The sequence below is a fragment of the Microcebus murinus genome, chromosome 6, assembly GCF_040939455.1.
Source record: "Microcebus murinus isolate Inina chromosome 6, M.murinus_Inina_mat1.0, whole genome shotgun sequence".
Classification (NCBI taxonomy): domain Eukaryota; kingdom Metazoa; phylum Chordata; class Mammalia; order Primates; family Cheirogaleidae; genus Microcebus; species Microcebus murinus.
Window position 1 is genome coordinate 35524767 of NC_134109.1, and position 24489 is coordinate 35549255.

General features: G+C 53.1%; 1 protein-coding gene across 3 annotated transcripts; it reads left to right on the forward strand.

Annotated features, from left to right (window-relative positions):
• The first annotated feature begins 3259 nt into the window (after positions 1 to 3259).
• On the forward strand, positions 3260 to 24401 carry RAB15 (RAB15, member RAS oncogene family). 3 transcript variants are annotated; one of them, XM_020285745.2, is made up of 8 exons: positions 10272 to 12981; positions 13522 to 13586; positions 20461 to 20521; positions 21405 to 21465; positions 21920 to 21997; positions 22662 to 22751; positions 24025 to 24090; positions 24243 to 24401. In XM_020285745.2, the coding sequence occupies exons 3-8, from the start codon at positions 20475 to 20477 to the stop codon at positions 24399 to 24401; spliced, it is 501 nt and encodes a 166-aa protein (XP_020141334.1). In that variant the 5' UTR covers positions 10272 to 12981; positions 13522 to 13586; positions 20461 to 20474. The 3 variants fall into 3 exon arrangements, with proteins under 3 accessions (XP_012633180.1, XP_020141334.1, XP_075860069.1); XM_012777726.2 differs by lacking the exons at positions 10272 to 12981; positions 13522 to 13586 and adding an exon at positions 3260 to 3585; XM_076003954.1 differs by lacking the exon at positions 10272 to 12981 and having other exon boundaries at positions 13494 to 13586.
• Positions 24402 to 24489: the final 88 nt, after the last annotated feature.

The window sequence follows — 24489 nt, forward strand, 5'->3', positions numbered from 1 at the left end:
CATCTCAAAACCCTCCACACGGACGGTCTAGACTACCTATCAGGAAGCCACAAGAAAGACACCACAACTTTGATTCCCCACTCAGAAAGAATGAAATAATTCCTAAAACTACCTCTGAACTAGAAATCTTACCTGATGAGGTTCCTGGTTTGGTCCTTTTTATGGGCTGAACTGTGTTCCCATTGCGCCCAAATTCATGTTAAAGTCCTAACCCCCCGTACCTCTAAGTGTGGCTATATTTTTGGAGATAAGACCTTTAAAGGGGTCATTCAGGTCATATGGGTGGGCCCTAATCCAATCTGACTGGTGTCCTTCTAAGAAGAGGAGATGAGGGCACTGACAGGCATAGGGGAGACCATGTGCCATCTACAGGCAAGGAGAGAGACTCAGAAGAAACCAACCCTGTTAACACCTCCATCTTGGACTTTTCCAGAATTGTGAGAAAATAGATTTCTGTTGTTTAAGCCACCCAGTCTGTGGTACTTTGTTATGTCAGCCCTAGCAAATCGATGCAGTCCTGAAGATCGTGGCCAAGACACCCAGACAACCTGAAATGGTACTGTGGGTCACGTTGTGTCAGCACAGATTACCATCAGAATTATTTCCAGCCCCAATATGCTCATGCCTCTGACAATCTTCCCTCTCCCTCTTTCCTTGTCATTTCAGAGTCTCTTTCCTCCACCTTTATCACAGAAAAGAAAAACGATGTGAATGGAGGACAGTACTGAGACCATGGGGTGGGGTGTCTGTCCTGTTTCTTCTAAGCCAGAGACAAGGCGGAAACCCTTCTGCACGGCGAGCACATGGTGATGAGCATGCACTGCCAGTCGCCCAGGGTTAGAAACACGGTGTGGGTCTAGAAGAGGCGCAGGGTTTGGCTAATGAGGAGCCCCATGATCCAGCTGTGCTGAGTCTTGGTGATGGGTTGCCCATGGGTGCATCTCTCCAGTCATTCAGCTGTTGCTATGGCGTATCCCACAGTGGTGCCCTTGGGAGCATGCTCAGTGTGTCTGGGGTGGGGGTGGGGTGAGCAGGGGCAGGCACTTGTCTCCCTGGTGGAAGGATCACTATACCACTATTGAGAGACTGATTCTAGGAGGCTTCTTGTGGGAGAGATGTTCAGCAACCATTCCTCGGATGTCTCCCAGCTCTACTGAAATTTGTCCCAGTCCAAGGTAACCACAGGTGGGAGGATGCCAAAATGTCCCACTGAGTGACTGAAGGGGATGGATTAGATATTTCATTTACGAAGATCCTGGTTAAAAGCAAACTTTGTTGTCTCCACTAGTCTATTTGGTTCTTTTGTTAACTTTGTTCCCAAGTCTTAGCTCCTCCGTCTCACCACACACACACACACACACACACACACACACACACACACACACACACACACATCTCTATATGATGGCTCTGAAAGTGACTGAGCCAGGATGAGAATGGATAATGGAAGCTTAGACTTCTAGAATATTCCTCCTCACCATTTTTTAAAGCTACTGAGTTTGAGGTCAGCCAAGTATGATGTGGATTCATTCAGGAAATCTCATTCCCTTTCCCATCTTGTCTAGGGAAAGCCATTTCTTTCAAAGTGGAGTGAGGAATCCACTTCAGATTGCATCTTCTTTTCTGTTTCTGCCGACAGAAGCCAGCAAAAAGCCACTAAAGGTCCCGATCAGGACTGTGTGGAGAGTACCTACCATTACAGCGCAGATAAGAGGGAAGACAGCCGTGGTGCCCAGAGAGGCTGAGTTGAACCTGTGCTCTACTCTGGTGGTGGTGGGAAGAAAATCACAGCAGTTTGGGCCTAAGTTGAGCAAAAACATCCTGGGCCATATTCATCTAAGGGTATTCTCAGCACCCAGGTATACATCGGGAAAACCTGACAGGGTGTTTTCTGTACCTTCACATTTACTCAGTACTGTGTCAAGGGCTGTGCAGGTCCTTTCTACACATTATCTTATTTCATCTTTCAAACTATCCTGTAAGGTAGTTACTCTAAACATCCTTATCTGGAGATAAGGCAACTGAGGCATGGAGAGGTTCAGTAATGTGCTCAAGGGTGCACAGCTGATGAGCAGTGGCGCTCAGAATGGAAACCAAGCGTGCCTAACTCCAGAGCCCTCAGCATGCACCTGAGAGCCAGCGTAAACCCAGTGTAGAGAAACGCACCTGAAAATAATGAAATCCACAGGCTCTGTTTCTTTAGCTTTTAGTGTAATTTAGGTAGCTATTAGATTCAGGATTTTTTTCTTAATTATAGACACTTTGCCTGAAATATAATTCTTCAAATGAAGTAAATGGACTTGCCACTTTCTTTGACCTACTACTGAAAAATACATTCTCCATCCAATATCCTGGCTGAAAACACACCCTTTTTCATTGCTTTCTAAAGATCTAATAGACTAGACTTGCTTTCCCCTAATACTCATTCTTAGGAATAAGCAATTTTCTCAACTCCAGAGAGCATTTATTTGCCTCTCTCCGGTGCTAGCACATTCAGTAGTAGTAAATTGGGTCTCGAGAGAGGCCCATTCATTCTTTGGGGCCACCAGTGTACACCACAGCAGAGATATTTAGTGATCTGAAACGATGTATTGGCAACCTGAGCACCTATCCTAAACAGCTTACAGGGAAAACAAGAGACTTACGCCTGCACAACACCTCCAAAGGATTTTGCATTTAGAGATGTTTTTATGATCATCTATCTCTTCGTCCTGGTGAAGGGAGTCAGTAGGCATTTTCCCTAAAGAAAAACTGGGCAGGGGGGGCCACGTCAGAGTCACACAGTGTCATGGGGAAGCCAGGTGGCAGAGGAAGAATGCCAGCAACACTCGAGTGCTCACGGAGACTCAGATGAGTCTTGAATCCAGACCCCGCTCTAGGCCTTCCGACCTGGGGTGAGCCCAGGTGAGGACCAGCCACTGTGAGGCCCGGCCAGGCTCCTGCAGGGGCGAGGTGCCCCGGTGGGGCGGAGTTACCGGGGCCAGACCGGGGGTGGGATTTGCGGGAAAGCGAGCACGGTAGAGGTGGGCTGGGTGGGATTCGACCCCAACGCCCCCATTCAGAACGTCCGCGGAAAAACGAAAACGCCCCCCAAGCCCTCCCGGGTGCGGGCACAGAGGGGCTGCGCTGGGCTGGGCGCGGGCCCGCCCGGCCTCGCCCCGGCCGCCCGCTCTCCGGCGCGCTCCCCGCCCCCTCTCGCGGCGGCGCGGGGGAAGGGGCGGGCAGGGGCGCCGCTCTCTCCGCCCACCGCCGCGCGCCGGCCGCGCCGCTCAGAGCGGGCGCTGCTCCCGCCGCAGCCGCGCTCCCCGCGCCGAGCGAGCGGGCGAGGCCGCGCCCGGCTTCCTTCTGGCCGCCCGCAGCGTCCCCGGGCGGGCGCGGGCCGCGATGGCAGCGGCCGAGCGGGGCTGAGCCCGCCGCCCGCCCGCAGCCCCCGGCCCCTGCAGCCCCTTCCAGCCCCAGCCATGGCGAAGCAGTACGACGTGCTGTTCCGGCTGCTGCTGATCGGGGACTCCGGGGTGGGCAAGACCTGCCTGTTGTGCCGCTTCACCGACAACGAGTTCCACTCCTCGCACATCTCCACCATCGGTAAGGGGCGGTGGCCCGAGGGCGCCCCACCCTCCCCGCCCGGCGGGGTCCCCTGCCGCCCCCTTCCCTGGCCAGGAGGGAATTGTCCGCCCCTCGGGCTAGAGGCGGTGGCCCAGGAGGCCAGGGCCGGGAATGGATCTCAGGGCGAGCGGGCCGCCCGCTGGGGACCTGAGCACCGGTCCCTGCAGGCGGGGGTCCCTGCTGCCTGCCGTCCGGGACTAGAGCAGGATCTGCGCCCCCTCGCCGGGGAGACTGCCATCCCCCCCATCGAGGGAGAACACGGGCAGCGGGTGTAGGCCTGGTACCCCGAGCTGGGGCAGCGAGAATCATAGCCACTGAAATAAAATCCCCACACCCCCGATTGGAGAGGGGGAGGGGAAGTAAAGCTCGTGCTCAGGGAGTCACTGAGGTACCCTCACTTCAGGGCGACCCATTGTGGAGCCAGGATGGGGAAGGGAGGAAGGGAGAGTCAGCGAAGGTAAGCGCAAGGCGGGACACCTGGAGGAGGCACTGATGAGGGGAGAAGCCACAGTGCAGGAGACAGGGATGAGCCAGTGGACCACGCGTTTGTTTTGAGGAAGGCTAAAGAGGGTGGAGGAGTGGCAGGAATGCCTGTCCAGACCCCGGGGTCAGAAGGCAGGCAGACCTGCCGTAGAATATGTCTCTGGTCTGGCAGTGCCGAAGCCTCTGGGTAAAGGGACAAGGCCTGCTGGCATCCTAGACAGCACTCTGTTCTGGGAGTGGGTCTGAGGCCTCCCCTCTGAAAGGCCCCCTCTTCTGGGAAGCCTGGGCTGAGGGAATTCCACCTCCACCTCACAGACTCCATGCTTGCTCAGCCTGGAGTAGCCTCGCACTGCCCAGGCCCCTGGAAACACCTGCTGGCTGGCCATCCAATTGGAATGCTCTCCTAGAAGTCCCTGCTGCCATCTGGGAGGACCCAGCTCTCAGCTTCCTCTTGAGGGTTCATCTTCACCCCCACCCTCCCCCCTCCCTCAAAACAAACTCCTTGCCAAGACAGAGGAGGGAGCAGATAGAGCCAGGAGGAACAGAGCCTTCTGACTTAAGAGGTGAGCTTTGTTGTCAGACAGACCTGGAGACCTCACTTTGGGGCAGAGTGACCTTGAATATCGCTTAAGCCTCTGAGCTTTAGTTTCTCATCTGTAGAATGGGTATAATACTGGTACCCAGCTCTCAAGGTGTCGTAATGATTAAATGAGATAATGTGTAAAAGCACTTAGCACAAAGACCCACTGTGAAGCTGGGCAAATGCTGATTGTTCTTACTGTTGTCATTATCAATGAGCTCATTGGTCTCTTTCTCTCTTTGTTTTGCTATCTTCAAAGAACTTAGGGTCAGGGAACTCATCCATGTTTCTCAAAGGAGCTATAAGGCAAGCCTCTAGGAGACCCAGGAGCTTGGGCTGGGCCACAGTTTGGATGAGAGACATTTCAGAGAGAAGGGTAAGGTACAGATAGGGAGCCTTGGCCAAGGGGGGGCTGCCTGCTGGGTCAGGCTCCGGGAAGAGGCAGCTGTTGGAGACAGGCGTGGGAGTGAGCGAAGGGAGTGGCAGAGGAACCAGCTGGGGTATGGGGACAGGTTGCAGGCTCTGGGACAAAGGGCAGCAGGTTATCATTTAAGGAAACTTGCAGTGGCTATTTTCGGGATGGGCCTTGTGCCAGGAGCAGCTGAGCTATCTGCTGAGAGCTGTGGGCTGCCTGGAGGCCCCCTGGCTTTTACCTGAAGAGCAGTAGCTTGCACCCTGGTATCCTGGCCACGGTCCAAGTCCTAGGAGTGACCTGGGCTTTCCTCCTTGAGGGCTTCATTCAACCACCCCAGAAGCTCTTGGGACTGCTGCTTAGTGTCGTGGGAGTTAGCTTCCCCTAGGAGACACGTGTTCGTGTTCTCCTTTTCAGCAGGAAAATGAGGGAACCCTTGTTTCTAAAATACCTACCAGGATGGCTCTCTGATGCTGGTACATTCACTAAAGAGAGTCCTTTGTCCCACACCTCTAATCACCAGCCCTTCTCCTTATCTCTTCACCTTGCCATCTCCCTTGTTCCAGCTTCTGCCTGCTAATGGGTGGATAGTAGATAGGTCACAGGGACTTCCCAGAAACCCTCCAGGGCAGATCACTTTGGGGCCGAGGTAAATCAGTGAACTTGGTAGAAGTGTCTCTGAAGCGCCCTCACCCCACAAGACCCTTGGGACATTGGTCTAAAACCTGAAGATGGTTCCCAGAGTCCTTCCTCTGCTGCTCATGGCCTGGTCCCGCTTTCCACAGGACACACATGACTCTTCGAGAGTTTAGGTTCTGTGGAATAGAAAGAAATCTGTCTTTCCACACACCAGCCTTTTGTAGCCTGCCCCGCTGCATTTCTTAAATGCTTTATTTAAAGCTTACTAAGGGGCTTGTCATTCTACCTTGTCTTGGGTCTGTTTTTCAGCATTAAGTAAAACCTAAGGGAAGGAGTTGGATGGTCAAGAAAAGCTTTTTCCTTAAGTGATACAGAAAGTTTCTCAAGGAGATGGAAGCGGCAGCCAGGAGACAAATCAAGGAGCCAAGGAAATGGGTGCTACCAAGTCCTAAAGTGCGTGTCCTGTGTGCTAGGCTGTGCGCTAAGACCTAGACGTTCCAAGATGAACAGTACTTACAGTCACCACTCTCAAGCTGTGCCTTATCCAAAACACACTCTTGACCAGTCTGGGCATTGACCTAGGCCCCTTTCCCCTCCCCCAGGGTATTTTTTTTTTTTTTAATGAATGGGGAAAACAAAACAATTCACCAGTTAGTGCCAAGATGAGCCAGATTCTTGGCTCACCTCATGTTGATGTCACCTAGAATGGCACTTCTGTGAGTTACTGTGTATTCCAGGAGCCTGTGATATTCCAGAGATGAGCCTGCCAGGGAGCAGGGAGGAGACCTCCCTAGACTGAGGCACTGAGTGTCCCTCTCCCCATCTGTCTCTTCTTTCTGGCCAGCAGGTGGGGAGGTGGCCCTGCAGCTGGAGCTCTGCTACCAGCATTCTCTTGCCCCGCTGCTGTGCTGGCCCACATGGGGCTGGGTGCAGAGGGGAGCAGTCGTCCCCTTTAGTACCTGCTAAATGAATTGAGCATTCACCACAAAGTGCTGCGCCAGACATTTTAGAGACATATAGCTGCCTACTTTTTTCTGCCCACAGAGTCCTATAATCTCATTGGGGAGGCAAGACAGGCGAAAAGGAGCTATTGCCAAGATGAGATAATATATCTGAAAGCACTTGGTGAAGCACACTTCAAATGTAAGGGATCGATTATGATCACTACGGTTACTCTTAACGAAGGTCTCGCAGTGGGTATCAGACGCTAAAGTATGACGTGAGACGTGCCATGAGGTGGCCAGCGAATGGCGGTGGGACCGTGAGGGCTGTTGCCAGACTGAGTGCTGCCGAGGTTTGGAGAAGGAGAGGCCCTGTGGCCTAGAACCGGCAGGGAAGGGTGCAGCTCGGCCTCCGCGTGTGGGCTGCTCGGGCAGCAGATGGAGCAACATGGCAGAGACGGCAGAGGTGGGAACTGCGTGGGCGTCCCTGGGACTCTGGGCAGTCTGGCTGCTGCAAAGGGGAGCTCTTGGGAGAAGAGTGAGAATGTTCCTCTGTTTATCTCTCTGTCTCCCAAACTATAAGTGCCCAGAGGGTGAGGCCAAATCTTATTCCTCTTTGTTTTCATAGTTTCCAGTGTGAGGCCAGGCAGGTCCCCATTCATGTCAAATTAAGGAATAAGTGTTGGCAGAGGGCGTAGGGGCCTTGGGCCTGGCTAAGAAGATGGAACGTGAGCCTTGGCTGTGGCAGTAAAGGGTTTTGAGGAGGGTCCTGACGATGTTGGCTGGGAGAGGGAGTTAAGGCTGGAAGCAGGGACAGCAGTGGGAGGCTGTGGTAGCCTCGGGGCATATAGGCCGCCCACCCCCTACTGCACCCACACCCTCCGCATAATTGCCTGCTGTAGTTTCCCTCTAGAAGTGGAGAGTGGTTCAAACTGCTCAAACTGGCAACTTCTGAAAGGATCTCATGCGACCTGTGCGATCTGGCCAGGCAGGGAGAAGATGTCCCACCTGGACGTCTGTGTTCAAAGGACCTTTGAGGACCTTTCTGCGTGGTGAATGCAAACTAAAGGGACTACACAGAAGTTGGTTTTCTCCCTCCCATCCTTGGTCTTCCCTGAGTAGACCTGCCACCTGGTCTCTGGACCTTTTGTTTTAAAGGCCACCCTGGGGCTACACCCCTTCTGGGTGAGGAGGAGGCTGTGGCCTGTGGACTTTCTGGTCGGACTGGTTGGACTCCTGTGGCTTCAGGGCTGCTTTCTCAGGCTGGCTTTGCTGCTGCCCAGTCACCTTTCTCAGGAAGTTCTGTTGGAACTGCCTCTAACTGCCTGGGGCAAGGGCTTGTGGAGACTGAACGGGGAGGAAGAGGCTGGGGGGAGAGGGGGTAGGTCTGAGCCTGGAATTGAGTGACCTAACAGTCACTGGGGCAAATGCTTGGGCACCAGGGCCCTGGGGGCTGCGGGTTTCCGGATTGAGAGGAGCTGGGTACAGGTGCAGTGTGACACCTGCGGAGGGGCAGGGCTGGGTCTGGTGCTGCCCGGCATTGGCAGGTCTTAGCTCCCCTCCAGCCCTCAGGCAGCCTGAGACGGTCTCTTCCCACCCTGTCCCCAGGCCCTGTAGGAAGGAAGGGAAGGTGAGAAGAGGCGAATAGAATGGGAAGAGCCCAGGCTGCGGCCTCACTGCCTCTGTGACATTCAGACACTTAGGTAACATCTTTGTGCTTAGTTTCTGCATCTGTAAATTGAAGGTAGTAACAGAATATTACTTAAAGGTTCCAAAGATTACAGAGGCTAATGGATACAAAGCACTTGGCAGAGACCTCAGTAAAATGGTAGCCATCATCATCATCATCTTATTATTATTATTCCTGACTTATAAGAATGTTGTAGAGATTAATAAACTGTCAACAGTGTGCTGAGAGGTCATGCTCTCCATCACTTGTGCATTTGGTCATTCGGACACTGTCTACCGACCACCACCATGTGCCGGGCGCCGTGCTAGGCACTGAGGATACAGGGGTGAACAAAACAGAAACCAGGGTGCCGGATTCCTGTGCAGGGGAGCACGGGTAGGCTCTGTGTTTCATTTCAGTTTCTGCCCCAGTACCCCCATTGCCCTGGCGGTGCCAGCATCTGAGAAGGAAGTGTGAGGTAGTGAGGAGGTACAGGGCCATCAGATGACTCAAGGGGACAGGGGTGGCTCTGCCTCAGGGCTCAGGCCTCTGTTCCTCCTCCTGACACAGGCTAAGACCCAGCCACCCTCATCTTCCCCAAGGACACAATCCCTGGAAAGAACATATCTGAGACCCGCAGAGGGTTTCAGCTGATCTAGGCAACATCCACAGATCTGCAGATTCACCCACGGCTTGGAGCGCTGGGTTCCCTCCTGCTTCTCTGCACTCCCTGGTTTCTATTCCTCCCGCCTCCTCCCTCCTTCCCAGACAGGTTGGTGATGAGCTTTATAACATGAAAGTTGATATTTGGCCATTACCCTTCTACCCTGATCAGTAGCTCTTCTCAGAATGCCGCCTTCTGTAATCCAATATTTGCACCAGTTTCCCTGTAAAACTGCCAGTTTTCTGAAGAGGCCTCTGACCTCTCCTTGGCTTTTCTGCCAGGCCAGTGAGCTTTGTCAAGGAGGCAAGGGCTTCCTGGACATTTGATTCCTCCCACTGAGGAGGAAAGGGCTAATCATCAACCCCATTTTATAACTGGGAAAAGTGAGGCCCCGAGAGAAGCTATGACTCCCGTCTTGCATGGAGATGATCCAAACTTGAACTGTCCCCTGTCCTCCGGTTACTCCAGACTGGCTTTGGGTATGCCCTTTGTCCCAGAAGTCCCTTCTGCAGGTTGCCACATAGAACCTCTCTCCTGCTGGCTGAGGGGGAGAGGGTGAGTGCCCGTGAGGGCTCGGGGACTGAAGGGTGGCGGTGCCCCCACTGATGGCAGGTTCTGCTCCCTTTGCACGGTCCCCTGGAGAGAGAGTCAGGCCTGTGACAGAGGAGTCAGCGGAGGGCCTCTGAAGATGTCCCCATCACCATTTTGATCACAGGTTTACTGAGAACTCTGTGACTGTGGCACTGTGCTCTAAAGACAGGGCCAGCAGGTGACTTTCAAATATGGGTATATTCTCTGGTCGCTATCCCTAAACTTTTCTCCCTGCTGATCTTTTCTCCAGGTATGTACTGACTTCATTCATTTATTCATTCATTCACTCATTCAGTTTTTCTTTCATTTTTTTCAACTCCATTGAGTGATAGTTAGTGATCTCCCTCCTGCCACACATTGAGAATATGAAATGAGTAAGACGCTGCTTTGCCCTCTGGGAGCTCACAGTGTAGCTGGGGAGTCAGGCATCCAAACAACCAGATTATTATGCAGAAGAAATGTCAGGATGCTTTGCAATCAGAGAGTAGTGAGAAATCCCTCCTGGGGAGGTTGGTGAAGGCTTCAAAGAGGAAGTGACATTTAGGTGAGGTTTTAAAGAGTAAGTAGGATTCCCCAGGGGACAAGGGGGTGGGGAAGAGCCTCGAGAATGGGGCTGCTGCCCTTCAGCCTGGCTGGGGCCAGCTGGGAGCGGCCACACCATGGTCATCCCAGCTTCAGCTCCGATCCTTGCCAGGAGCTTGCTTTAGGCTCTGGGTGACGGCAGAGGCACCTGGAGGCCCTCTTCTTCCCTGAACCTTTGCTGCCAGTCAGCACAGCCCTGTCTGCAATGCTGGCTCAGGAGGAGGCCCCTGCAGGAATGAGGGGTTGGTGGCCTGGCAGGTCTTGGCTGCCACCCAGCTCAGGGAGGGGAGGCCCAGGTGCAAGGTCTGCCAAAGGGGAGGGAGGAGGGGGGTGGAGCACACTGCCCACATCACAGAGGCTCCTTCAGATCTCCTTCCTGCTGGTACCTTCTTGTCATTCAGGTCTCACCTCAAATGTCACTTCCTTTAAAAGGCCTTCTCTGACCAGCCAGTCTAAAGTAGCTTGAACACGAGGTGCTACTGTTGCTCCTGCTTTTGCTTTGTAACACCCACTGCTCTCTGAAGTTAGGTGTTAGTTACTTATCTGTCTTCCCCACTGGAATGGGAAGCTCCCTGACAACAAAGATCTTTCTGTGTTGTTCACTGCTTGTCTTCTAGTACCTAGCTTAGTTCCTGGCACATAGGAAATATTTGATAGCAGTTTGAATGAATGAATGAACAAATCAATGAATATATGGATGCATTTTCCTAGAGGACTCTTGCTCTTCCCTGAGGGAAGTTGCAGGTAGTAGTGTTTTCTTGGGACTCATAAGACAGTGAGAAGCTCATCATGGTAGGCATGGGGTTGGGAGTGTGAGAAGAGAGGGGTCTTTTGCAAGAGTGAACTGTTTCCAGTAGCTTTTCACTCTTGCTCAGAGACCTGTCATAGGAGAAGCTCATACATAGCAGGGAGTGAGCAAGGGCCTCCTGTGATTGCTGTGTGTGTGGGGTCTTCCTTGGTGTATGCAGAGGTGAGGGGTCAGTGTCTTAGACTAGGGTCAGGGTTATCTGTGGTTCAGGGTCACTGCTAGTGTCAGAGGATGCCCATCAGCTCCACCTTCCAGGACCATATCTACAGCAAGGGCCTCTAGAGTTAGGAGCTTCTAGCACTCAAGCACTGGGGCCATCCATTCCTTCCAGCCTCTGGAGGGTACATGTTTGGCTGGACACCTTCCTATGTGATAACAGCCCCTGGGGTCTGAGGTCTGGGGTTTCTAAGGTCTGACCCTTTAAGATTTTTTATATGTGAAGGTGGTGGCCCCCAAAGTTGTCCTGGTCCCCTTTTCTTGACTGTCCTATGTTGAGGGTATATGTGTGTGTGTGTGTGTGTCTGTCTGTGTGTGCGTGCCTGTGTGCGGGCGTGCATGCATCTGTTTGAGATTTGAACAAGAAATAGTATCACTCTGAAATCTAGAGTATCTCTTGTGGGGGGCATCTGAATCAGAGCCCTTGACCCCAGTGCTCTAGACATTAAAACACAGCCTTGGAGTGAGTTAGAAGAGCAGGATTCTGTCTGCCCAGACCCAGGCCCCAAGTTTCCTTTCTGCTTCCCATCACTCCCAGAGCAAGGCGGTGCGAGTGCTAATGCATTTGTTCAGAGAGCCTGAGTCCACCTTTCCCCAGAGCGGAGCCAGCGTGAGCAGCTCTGCAGAGGAGAAAGTCGGGCGGCAAGTAGGCCAGTGGCAAGCTGGGAGTCTGCAGATGGAAGGACGTTGACGAGCAAGGGGCAGATCTGGACACAGGTGCCCCCTATGCTGCGAGGGACACTGTGAGCCAGGACCCCTTGTCTCGCTTCGTCTCCCAGCTCTCCCTCTCTGTCACTCCCCTCCCTGTCCTTCCCCTCACCTGTCCTCAGCTGAGGGGAGATGGCATTTTTGGTCTCCCGATACATTCTTTGCTGAGAGAAGAGGGGTTTGAAGTGGGGATTATTGTGATACCTTGTTTGGGTGGCAAAGTCAGGCAACCACCTCCCCCGGGTCTGCCCTTTCCTAAAGCTTGTTTTAGGGTTGCTCAGGGGTGACCTCTTTGGAGGTGACCTCCTGCCACAACCTGCAGGAGCTCCACGTGTTCAGCACATGCTCACTTCCTGCAGGGGAGGGGACGGGGCATTCCTGGGACTGGTGCTTGGTAAGTGGAGCCAGTGCGGCCGGGGATTGGGTGTCTGCCTTGGGTTTCAGGTGTATTGAGTTGTTTCTTGTTGTGGAGTCTCATTGCTAATGAAAAGGCTCAGGTCACGCTGCTGGGCCTTTGGGCTGTGGTTGATGATGGTGATAACGTTTGGCACCCAGAAGCAGTCCTGTTTCCACTGAAGCATGTGGCACTTGGCGGCAGGCACGCTGGCACCTGACATTAACCCATGAGGTGCTGGCCTGCCAACAGGCACTCCCTACCTGTGCCAGAATTTAGGTTGTGGCCATACTCTAGGAGCCATCTGGGCTCTACCAGGAGTGGCATTTTCTCTTCTCATTGGAACATTCCAGCTTAATGCTGGACATTCCAGCTTAATGTCCATTAATTAAGCTGGAACATTCCAGCTTAATGCTCATTGCCACACCCTGCGCTCTCTCCCCAACAGGAATCTCCCCCACCCCATTTCTCAGAGCTCTTGGCCATGCCCCATGCTGGGTCTCTGGGCTCCTAATCTCATCCTTCCCTAAGGAAGACCCATAGCTGCTTCTGCTACACTTCATAAAGCTCTGTGCGCTAGACCCCGTTTTATGGATTTGACACCTTTTGTGACATCAGAGATTGTCACCCCCATTGCCAGGTGATGAAACAGGCAGAGAGGCTAACTGGCTTTCCTAAGACCATGCAGGTAATTAGTGGTAAAAGGTAGGATTGCAACTGAGTCTGACCTCCTGATCGCGTTCTCAATGGCCGTGCTGCTGTTTCTTGAGCCGTGCTTCCTCTACACTCTAGGGCTTTCTTTGGAGGCAGACAGTGATGGGAAGGAGTGGTTTTTTTTTTTGGTTTTTTTTTTTTTTTTTTTGAGACAGAGTCTCACTCTGTTGCCCTGGCTAGAGTGAGTGCCATGGCGTCAGCCTAGTTCACAGCAACCTCAAACTCCTGGGCTCAAGCAATCCTCCTGCCTCAGCCTCCTGAGTAGCTGGCACTACAGGCATGTGCCACCATGCCTGGCTAATTTTTTCTGTATGTATTACTTGGCCAATTGATTTCTTCCTATTTATAGTAGAGACAGGGTCTCACTCTTGCTCAGGCTGGTTTCGAACTCCTGACCTCGAGCAATCCGCCCGCCTCGTCCTCCCAGAGTGCTAGGATTACAGGCGTGAGCCACTGCGCCCGGCCTAGGAAGGAGTGTTTTTTCATTTGGATGTGCCCTGTCTCCTTTCCACAGTCCTCACAGTACCTCCTCTGCGAGACTGGAGATTCGTTCAGCTCTTCCCTGCTTACCTGCCCAAGGTGAGCTGTCTTAGGGCCAAGTGAGTGCCAGGCATCTCCCCTGGTCCTGCCTCCACCCCTCATGCCCAGAGGAGGGCCTCGCCTGTCCTCCCATTTCTTCCCACGGCAGTGCCATCCCTGCACTCCAGGCTCCAGCTGTGGCCTGGCAGTCGCTGGGGCCTGCCGCTGGAGGGACAGAGGCCACACAGCCAGGGACACAGAAGGAAGAGTGAAGGGCCTGGGGCTGCCTCAGGCCACGGTGACATGTCGAGAGCAGCACTGTCCATGGCCATATCAGGACTTGGCACAGTCACTTAACCGAGGAGCTTTTCTTGCCAGTGTCTGTGAGGTGTTCAGATGGCAGGAAACCTGTCCCTGCTCTTGAGCCACGGGCACCCAGCCCTCCATATGCTGGGTGGGGGTTCCTTTCCTGGAACTGCTTTTGTGCCTGGCACTATGCTGGCACAGGGGCTGAGATTTTAAAAAAAGCAAACAAAACTTTGTAAGGCACAAAATATTCTCTGCCTCTTGGTTCTTTATGTCTAGTTGGGGCTAGAAGACAAAAAACGTAAGGCATAAGGAGTGGGGAACATTATTTTAGATGTCTTCCTCCCAGCCCCGTAGCCGAAGCATCTTGCCCCCGGCGTGGGGGAGCCACTAGGCAGCAGTGGACAGCCGCAGGCAACCCTGAGACACTCCCAGGTGTCACTAAGAAAAGGGGCATGTGCTGTGTGGATACCCAGGAGCTGAACCTGGTGTCTGGACTGGCAGCTATGGCCAGACCCAGCCCCAACTCCAGCCAGCTTGCCCGTCATCTTCAGGCCTCCTCCTCTCTCTGAGTGTCTGTCTGCACCTGCTCCTCTCACCACCAACTGGCTGGTCCCCTCTGCCCTGTCTGGAGGGAGCTGGTTTGATCAGCTTAGTTAGCTAACTTCCTTGGCCCTGTGGGCCAGGTCGCCTACAAGCCCATGGATGGTCCCGTCAGAAGCTGCTTCTGCACAAAGAACATGCTGCACCCAGCTCTGCTTCTCTGAGCAGGAGTTTTGGGCTGAGAAGTTCTAGCCAGAGAGGGACACTGGGTGTGGCAGACACCACGCTGGACACATGTTGTGCTGGGCAAAACTATGAGCTGCTCACTGTGCTTTGGGTACTTGGTCAGGAGAGGGCCCTTCTGACTTTCTCCTCCTGGGGCCCCCAGGGTCTCCACCAGCATCTGCTGGAGCTAAGTAGAGGCGGTTTGCTAGTATCTTAACACTATGAGCCCTATTCCTTTTATACCCAGGAAAGGAAGTAGACACTCTTATAGGGACACTGTCAGGGTGATGAATCTGGGCTTACTGCAGTCATGAACTATCTCAAGGAGCAAGGGTGTCCCTGAAAATAGGTTATGATGGGTGCCTTAGTCAGTTAGGGCTGCTATAACAAAAGACCTCAGCCTGGGTAATTTATAAACGACAGAAATTTACTGTTCACAGCGTGGGAGGCTGGAAAGTCTAAGATCAAGGACAACAGATTTGGTGTCTGGTGAGGACTGCTCTCTGCTACAAAGGTGGCATCTCTATCTGTGTCCTCACGGGGCAGAAGGTAAAAGGGGGCAAACAAGCTCCCTGGGGCCTCATCTGCAGGGGCACTGATCCCATGTATGAGGGCCCCACCCTCGTGACCAAAGCCGCTCCCAGCGTCACTGCGCTGGGGATTAAGTTTCAACATAGGAATTTTGGAGGGACACAGACATTCAGATCATAGCATCAGGCTTGCTCTGTGTGCACCCGCTGCCTCACTTCTAGTTGTACTGTAGTATCAGAACAGGTATGCCACATGTGAGTGAACGAGCAGTGAGATTCATCAGCCTCAAAGGGTTGGAAGCCGCTGGTCGAGGGAAGGACAGCCTGGGTAGGTTTTCAGGGACCAGTTTTGCAGTCTGGCTCAGCTATGGGATGTGGGAGCAGGCGTAAGTTTCCTGGCCTGTCTGGGCCTCTCTGTGGCTGCACCCACTCCTGCCTCCTTCACAGAGCTTGGGGCTCCACAGCCAAGGGGTGTGCTATAAAGACAAGTAGTGTTAATAGCATGGGCTTTGGGTGTGGTTCTACCTGGAGCTGTGCTAGTCGGGGGTTCTCTTTTTTATTTTTAGTTTTTGAGCAAGAGTCTCACTCTGTTGCCCAGGCTAGAGTGCAGTGGCGTCAGCCTAGCTCACAGCAACCTCAGACTCCTGGGCTCAAAGCAATCCTCCTGCCTCAGCCTCCCAAGTAGCTGGGACTACAGGCATGCACCACCATGTCCAGCTAATTTTGTTTTGTTTTGTTTCTATTTTTAGTAGAAATGGGTCTCACTCTTGCTCAGGCTGGTCTGGAACTCCTGACCTCAAGTGACCCCTCCTCCTCACCCTCCCAGGGTGCTAGGGTTACGGGCGTGAGCCGCTGTGCCCTTCCTAGACAGTGGTTCTCAGACTTCAATGTGCATAAGCCTCAGTAGGGCTGGGTGAGCCCTGAGAATCTGCATTTCTGACAAGCTCCTTGATGATGTTGGTGCTGCAGGTCCCTGGACACGAGGGTATCTAGGTAGCAAGGGACGAGTCTGTAATTCCTTCCACTTCAGGGGTTCTCTGGGCTGGTTTTCCTGGCTGCTCCTGGGAAGCCTTTATTCAGGAGAGGGAAGGTAGGAATGAGAGAACTGTGATGTGTTAGGTGCTTTACCTACATTGTTTAATTTATACCCCACAGCAACCCTTACGAGGCGAGTGTCTCGCTCTACAGATAGGAAAGTTAAAGCTGGGAGAAGTTAAGACTTGCCCAGAGTCACACAGCAAGTGCCAAACCGAGGATTCAATGCCAACGGATGTTTCCTCAACTACATTAGAACTCTCGAACTTTCCTCCACCTAAAAATCCACCCACAGTGCTGTCAACAGTACAGGTTTCTGAGCCTCACCCTCAAATTATGATTCAGCAGCTGTAGGCAAGTCAAGGTAGCTGTGTTTCTTAAAAAAAATCACCCCAGGTGATTCTAAAGCTGAGGATCTGCAAAGTGCACCTGGAGAAACAAGGCCCCGTATTGCCACTCAGGACACTGCAGGTGCAGAGCTTTTGTCCACATGTACTTCTTCAACTTAGGCATGTGTAAGAACCACCTGAGATCCGGTGGAACAAAGGCCTGAGCTGCAGAGCTGAGGCAGGGCCCAGGAATTTGCATTTCTAACAAGTCCCAGGGCTGCTGCTGCTGCCGCCTCTGCAGGCCCAGGGGTGCACTTTGAGGAGCACTGTCCTAGCAGCTCTCTACTCAGGAGTGTGACCCACGGGCTCCAGTGAAGCTTCGTGCAGACCTCAGGCCTTACCCCACACCTACTGCATCAGAATCTGTATTTTAGGCCAGGTGCCCTGGCTCTCGCCTGTAATCCTAGCATTCTGGGAGCCAAGGTGGGCAGATCGCTCAAGGTCAGGAGTTCGAGACCAGCCTGAGCAAGAGCGAGACCCCCGTCTCCACTATAAAAAATAGAAAGAAATTAATTGGCCAACTAAAAATATATATAGAAAAAAAAATTAGCCAGGCATGGTGGTGCATGCCTGTAGTCCCAGCTACTTGGGAGGCTGAGGCAGAAGGATTGCTTGAGCCCAGGAGTTTGAGGTTGCTGTGAGCTAGGCTGACGCCACGGCACTCTAGCCCAGGCAACAAAGTAAGACTCTGTCTCAAAAAAAAAAAAAAATTCTACATTTTAACACTGTCCCTGGGTGATTCGTGTGCACCTTAAAGTTTGGCTGCCTTGGAGGAGCCAGAATGCGAAAGCACCGGGGGTAGAAGTAGATGGAGAACATCTCTTCTTCCCGCGGATACGGAAGATGCAGCAAAGAGGGGAGTGCCCCAGATGGGGTGACCAGGATAGAGGAGAGGTGAGACTTGGGAAGAACAGAGGACTGTTCCCAGGGAAGCAGAGAGAACAGGAAACTGCAGAAGAGAAGTGGCCTCAGGGGAGAGGCTTCAGCAGGTGCCTTTCTCTGGGCCGTGGAACAGTGGAGAAGGTGCGCTATGCAGAGCACAGGGCTGGGGAGCGGGCGCCTTGGGGCTGATGCCTTTAGCGGGAAGGACAGTGGCTATGGGGATGTGATAGGTGGACACACATGTGAATAAACTATTTGCTGAGCAGTGAGGCCAGCCGAGGTCAGAGAACAGGAGTCTGTAGGGGACAAAATAAGGCCAGTGGTTGACTTTGTCCTGCAGTGCTGAGCAGTGGAAAAAACCAGCAGCCATGCAGGGAGAGGGAAGGGGCCAGGACACGAGTGCTAGGTGACACGGTGAGGGGCCCAGGGTGTGTGGGAATGGAGAGCAGAAGGAACAGATGCCACTTGAAGTTCCTGGGGCTGTTAACCTTTTTTAAATTTAAAAAAGGGTGGGTGAGCAGGGAGGGAGGAAAATGTTTCCAAAGGCGTAGACTTACTCTGTTTCTCCCATCAAATGTTAGTACATATGAATAGCCAAAATGGAAGCAGTTTACTTGTCAGAGATGTTAAGACAATTTTTAATGGGTGGCCAGTAGGGCCTAGGTTGCAAGATGGTGGGGGATGTGGGGGTTGCTGTGAGCCCCAGAATTCCCCAGCCTTGGTCCCCGGCCACACGGCTAAGAAGTGAGGGAGGAGGTGAGACGGAATCACAGCCCAGCCTCACTTCCAGTGTCTGTCCCTGTCTCCTTGTCAGTCCTGCCTCTGGTAACAGTCGCCTGCTTTCCTCTCTCCCTCCATCCCCCTTAATATTGGAAGCTCCTCTTCCAGCAAAGCCCTTCTCAAGGCCCCGCAGGGAGACAGGAAACTAAGCAGGGTTAAGTCTGCCTAGTGAACACTTAACTCTCTTCTCTTCCTCCAGGAAACAGTGCAAGGGTTCGTGCATGGGCTACAGCACGAACAGATCTGTGTGTGAATCTCTGTGCTGACCTTGGCTAGTTATTTACCTCTCGGGGCCTTTGCTTCCTTTCCACTTAGTGCTATAAGAGCAGGGACCATGTCTTTTTCACTGCTCTGTTGCACTGAGCACTGTGCAGGGCACGTAGTTCCCATAAATGTTCATGGAAGACATAAAACCTTCTCTTTCCCCACTCCCCTTGTGACCACTTTGCACGAGGCACTGTCCTTAGCCAGGCTCGCTAGGCTGGTATGAGGACAAGCTAGGTCTATTATAAATAATAAACAAAATTTCTGGTTCTGCTTGGAAGAATGCCCTGTATACCATGAAACAATAAGAATTTTTTTATTCCCTTCCATGGCAGGTATTAGGGAGAAGCAAATTTTTGATGACTGTTTGTCCAGACAGGAATAAGGGCGCCTGCCTCCCACCAAGGCCAGGTGCCTCTCTCCTTCTTCCCTCTTCCCCGTCTTCGCTCTTTCTCTGCACACAAGGAAGAATGGCAGCCAGACATGGCCCATTTGGAAAAGTACAACCCAGTAGATATGAATCAGCTTGGGCAGGCAAAAAATGATTCATGTCTGACCAACTTGATTTAGTTCAGGTCGCCTGTTCTGAATCTTTTTCTCCCTTGTAATTAAATGATGATTGGTCTCAGTGGTGGGAAGGGAGAGACAGAATTTAGTCTGTTTGTATTTGCAGAAAGCTGGGGACAGGATGGATAAGGGAGATGTTTTCGTGTTTGGCAAATAACCAATGCAGAGGCGGAAGGGCAGAGGTGTGAGGGATGCTGGCATCTTGGGGGCCTTCTGGGCGGGGCAGTGCAGCCTGGAGACAGGCTGTCCAGAACTCTGCCTTTAGCTCTGGCTAAAGATGTCCACTCCTGACCTGGCTCCAGGGAGCTTCATTAACCCCCTAGACACAGCTCTTGAATCACTGGGCACTGTGCTTGGGTACAGTTAGGGTTAGGGAGATTGAAACATCTCCCCTCTTCATTTTGTTGTCACTCAGAATCAGGACTGCTGCAGCTGCTGGTGCTAACTTGACCTGCAAATTTCCCCAAATATGTCTCTGCCCAGGGCTCGTCGGCCACATCCCTTGTACTCCTGTGTCTTGTGGCAGCTTAGCTCCTCCAGCCCGTGGGCAGAGGGGCTGAGAACGCTGCACTTCCTATCCTTCACCCACTGACACGTCATGCGGCCGCCTCTTCATCTGGGTATATGACAGTCACTCGTGAGCACCCGCTATGTACCAGCACTGTACTAGGTTCCGATGGCTGCTATTGATTCGGCCAGGCACTGTATCTCTTTGGTCTTCTCAGCAACCCTCTGAGATGGTTGGTAATGTCCCCAGTGAAGACTTTACTGACCAAGAGATGGAGGCTCGATGAAGCTAGGTGCCTAAAGTCACAGCTCTGCATTAAGTGGCCAGAGTTAGGACTTCCAAGCCCATGCTCCTTCTAGTAAACAGCAACAGTAAACAGGACTTAGCAACAACAGCTCCACCGAGGCCTTCGTGGGCTTTTGCTGGGTGCCAAGCCTTCATGCACAGCCATGGTTGAAACAGTCCGCATGCCTTCCCCACGTTCCCAACCACGCTGCAACCCCTCCTGGTCATTGGCAAGGTGGAGAAAGAGAACAGGCAAATGAAATGGGCTGCAGTTCCCAGGGATCTGAATTTCAGGAAGGATGAATACAAGTGGTTCTCTCTGGAACTATGAGTAGGAAGACTCCACCATTCAGTGGAGCAGTGGTCAAGTGGGTTTCCCCAGCCTCACTCTGGCTTCCTGTGTCCTCCAAGCCCTTTTCTGTCAGCAACTTTATCTCAGGGAGAAAGGAAAGCCCCGTTCGAAGCTCCAGACACTTCCTTAGAATCAGTTTTTGGTTAAAGAAGGCCGTTGCCACATCTCCTCTCTTTGCCAAATTAAACCAAAATGAAATCCCTTCAACTGTGAGTACACAGAGCCTTTCCCACTCACCTCTCACCTTCTTGCTTCTTCCTTTTTCCAGGTGTTGACTTTAAGATGAAGACCATAGAGGTAGATGGCATCAAAGTGCGGATACAGATTTGGTGAGTTGGGGACGAGGTGGAGGAGGAGGAGGAGATGACCCTGGGCTGCTCCTTGGCTGCCACTGTCATGTGTGTGATTCCCAGGCTTCATCTGGGATAACTGGCCGACTCTATGATGGAGAGACACGAAGTCTCAGAAACCTATCTCCACTCCCATGAGCCTTAATGGCCAATCTCTTTCTTAAGAAACTTCATGGCATTGACCATGGAGTCTCCCAAGGGCAGGAACTAGAAGGAATTGGCAAATTACTGTGAGTTTGTCTTAGAGTGAGGCTTTACCCTTTTTCCTTAGGCTATGATGCACCGTGGTTAAGACTGGAACAGGGCGGGCTGCACCCCCTCATTTATGGTGGGACCAGGCGAGAGTTCCTCGGGACAGCACAGTGCAGTTTCCACAAGCAGCCACAGGGGGCCACTGTGGCTCTTTGGCCTGAAGGCCTTGGAAGCACAGGCTTTGCCAGTGGCTGGAGCTGCCTCCCAGTTCCAGAATAGTATGGGCATTGCCTTCAGAGGTCCCATAGGGACTGGGGGAGGAGCAGCATCCCTCCCCCACCTCTGCCCAACCAAATCTGGCCACAATGGCTCAGTTCTAGAGAGTTGTCCGAGGCCCAGTTATGGTTGTGGTTCCTGATATCTGCCAGGGGGCATTTGTCAGGAGGGGCTGGGGATCTGCAGACCTCGTCAGCACCAGTACAGATGACCAGGCCTCTGGCTGCAGAGTCAGGTGTGTTTTCCTCCCTTTAGGGATATAAGCACCCCTGATTTTTTACCCTGCACCTCCTCAGTGTTTCCTGCAAGGGCAAAGGGTCTCCCAGCTCTGCTTCTCCCCTCCCCACCTGCTTTCGTGGCCCTGCTCCTCTGACGGACTGGCTTTGTACTGCAGGGACACGGCGGGGCAGGAGAGGTATCAGACCATCACAAAGCAGTACTATCGACGGGCCCAGGTGAGCCACCTTTTTGGGGGTTTGGAAGTGGGAAGCTGCCACCCACATTCCTAGCTATGGGTGTTTGAGATTTTTGTGCCACTGACCCCTAAAATAGGGCCCTCAGACTGCCTGCTGGGGAGGGAGCTCAAGGCCATCCGTCAGTTGTTCACTGACCATTCATTCATCAGTTATTCGCGGAGCGCTTACTGTAGGCAGGCCCCAACCTCATCTCCATCCTGGGCCAAAGGTCCAGGCCAGAGCACGTGGTGCCTCCCTACCCCAGAGAGTTCTGTGATGGGCCTAAGAAGTGGCAGTGGGGTCAGCAGGGTCTGAGAGAGAAGGAGACGTTTCTGGATGCTGAGAAGGGAGGGTGGGACCCAACCTTTAAGGTGCCACAGCCCTTGCTGGCCCCGTGACTATGCACTCTCTGTGTGCATCCACCTCCCCATCTTTCTTTTCTTCTCTCTCTCAGGGAATATTTTTAGTCTACGACATTAGCAGCGAGCGCTCTTACCAGCACATCATGAAGTGGGTCAGTGATGTGGATGAGGTAGGAGATGCCGCCTCACCACCAGGGGGGAGAGGGTGCCTCAGAGGGGAGGCGAGGCCAGGGCGCCAGGCGGGGCTGGTGCGTAAATGCCTCTAGGAAGCCTGGCCTCCCACAGCCCTGGATGAAGAGCTCTGGGTGAGTAAGACTTGGGGAAGGGGCTGAAGCTGGCACGCCCTCACACTCCACACCCCGCCAGGCCTCCATGGCCGTGTCCTCCCTGGAAACGAGTTAGTTCCCAGTCTGCCCTGTGAGCAGCTTCCTTCCTGAAACCTCAGGTCCAGGTGGAGTTGCACAGTTGCGGTTCCAGTCCTGGCTCTGCACAACAGCTGTTCAGCCTCGAGCTAGCCATTTGGACTCTCTGGCTCCCCAGTTACTTATCTTTATAATGAGGGCTGGACTCAAGTCCAATGTCCTTTTCAGCTCAGATACCAATCGTCCAACTCAAGGAAACACCAATGTTAGCTAAGAGCATCTCCTGCCCTAAGCTGTCCCCAGAACTCCCTGGTATCAGTCATGGTACTTGGGGGAGCCTGGCACCTGCATCCAGTCAGCCCACCCTGTCCCTAGGCTCTTAAACTCGGTGACGGTTTGGGCTAGTACAGGTGGTGTGGGGGATGGGCAGGAAGGGTGGCACTCACTGGCAGTTCTGCCCATTTGCCCCCAGTACGCACCAGAAGGCGTCCAGAAGATCCTTATAGGGAACAAGGCCGATGAGGAGCAGAAACGGCAGGTGGGGAGAGAGCAAGGGCAGCAGGTAAGTCTACCCCGGCTGCTCTGTCGCATGTCCAGGGCCAGCCCTGAGCGTGGGGACCCAAGAGTGTGAATGTGTTTGCCACCGGTGGGTCCTCCCACACGTTCCTGCATCCTGAGGACTGGGGAGTGGCCATGCTCAGCGGTGTCCTCTCCGTCCTTCAGGACAGTGATTTGGGTCCACAAACAAAGTCCACAAACAAAGACCTCTTGGACAGCAAGTCTCCCTCGTCCAAGTTCCCCAAAGCAAGATTGCCCTCTGCTTAAGAGGTCCCCATCCCCGGGTTAGTGATGAGGAAGGACTTCAAGTTGCTGACGTCTCTAACAGCATCCTGGCACAGCTGCCATTTTCCAGTTGGGAAACAGATCTCGTGTCCCACCCCATGCCTCCTTATGCCTGGAGGAGGAAGAGACAGGAAGGAAAATGAGGGGAGGAAGGCCACTGCTGTTGGAGAAGCCCCCGGGGCAGAGAGGGTAGGAGGATGGGGTGGGGGCAGTGGCCAGGCTGCAGGGAGACCATCTTCCTGGAGCACAGAAAGGAAGAGGGATGTTTCTCAGACAAGTCATCCACTTGCTCAATGGGCCTCAAGAGTTTTTCTCTTCCTCTTCAGTCAATAGCTTTCCATTAGCATTTAAAATAAAATTGATTATTTGTATTAAAAAAATAATACATGGTTATTGACAAATTTGAAAGTAGAGGCAAAGCCTACTTGAATAATAGTATTTATCAAGTACCGCGTGTGTGGCGTTGTGCTAAGCAAGTGCTTTTAGGTGTATGACCCCATTTAATCATTCCACAACCTCAGATGATAGACACTATCAGGCCCCTTTGACAGATGATGAAGCCGGGGCTTTGGGAGAACAGGTAACTTGCCCCAGGCTGTGCAGCTGCTAAGTGGCAGCCCTGTTATTGCTGTGTGGGGCTGTTGGACTCAGATCCCCTGTTTCTCATGAATGTGCCGTGCGGCCAAAACAGCTTGGTGTCTTTGTCTCCTGGTATACGACGTGTGTGTGTGTGTGTGTGTGTGTGTGTGTGTGTGTGTGTGTGTGTGTGTTGGGGGGTGGGCGGGTCAGGGAACTGTGTTTGTGGAGCCTCTGCCCCCACCTCTGCCAGCCTGTGTCTTGGAGCTCCCAGTGTGGTCTGAGAAGTCATCTGCTCTGAGAGATTGTCACAAGGTAGCACAGTCTGTGAGTGCAGTGGCAGAAGGGTGTGCCTGGTGGTGTGGGCACCTCCCTTCCCTTACTGACTCTCTTTCAGAAATGTCCTTCTCTTGCAGCTGGCTAAGGAGTATGGCATGGACTTTTATGAAACAAGTGCCTGCACCAATCTCAATATTAAAGAGGTGAGAACCCTGGCGCCCAGCTGTCTGCTCCTGCTGGCCGAGTCCAGCAAGGTGGGGAGGTGAGAGGTGGAGCCCCAGGATAAGATAGGCCTCACGGGTTGCCCAGGGGATGAAGAGAGGACGCCTGACTAACCTGTGCCCTTGGTTTCCAGTCGTTCACACGGCTGACGGAGCTGGTGCTGCAGGCCCACAGGAAGGAGCTGGAGGGTCTCCGGACACGTGCCAGCAACGAGTTGGCGTTGGCAGAGCTGGAGGAAGAGGAGGGCAAACCTGATGGTCCAGCGAACTCTTCCAAAACCTGCTGGTGCTGAGAGTCCTGCGTGGGGTGCCCCACACGGTGCCCTCTTCCCTCAGGAGGCCTGTGGGCAGACGGGGGAGCCTGGCTTTGCCCTGCTGCTG

Excerpts from the sequence above, each read along its gene's own strand:
- RAB15 (XM_012777726.2), top strand. The coding sequence starts at position 3,462 with ATGGCGAAGCAGTACGACGTGCTGTTCCGGCTGCTGCTGATCGGGGAC. Across the intron at positions 3,586-20,460 it reads CTCGCACATCTCCACCATCG|GTGTTGACTTTAAGATGAAG; the intron begins GTAAGGGGCGGT and ends TCCTTTTTCCAG. Across the intron at positions 21,998-22,661 it reads GGGTCAGTGATGTGGATGAG|TACGCACCAGAAGGCGTCCA; the intron begins GTAGGAGATGCC and ends ATTTGCCCCCAG.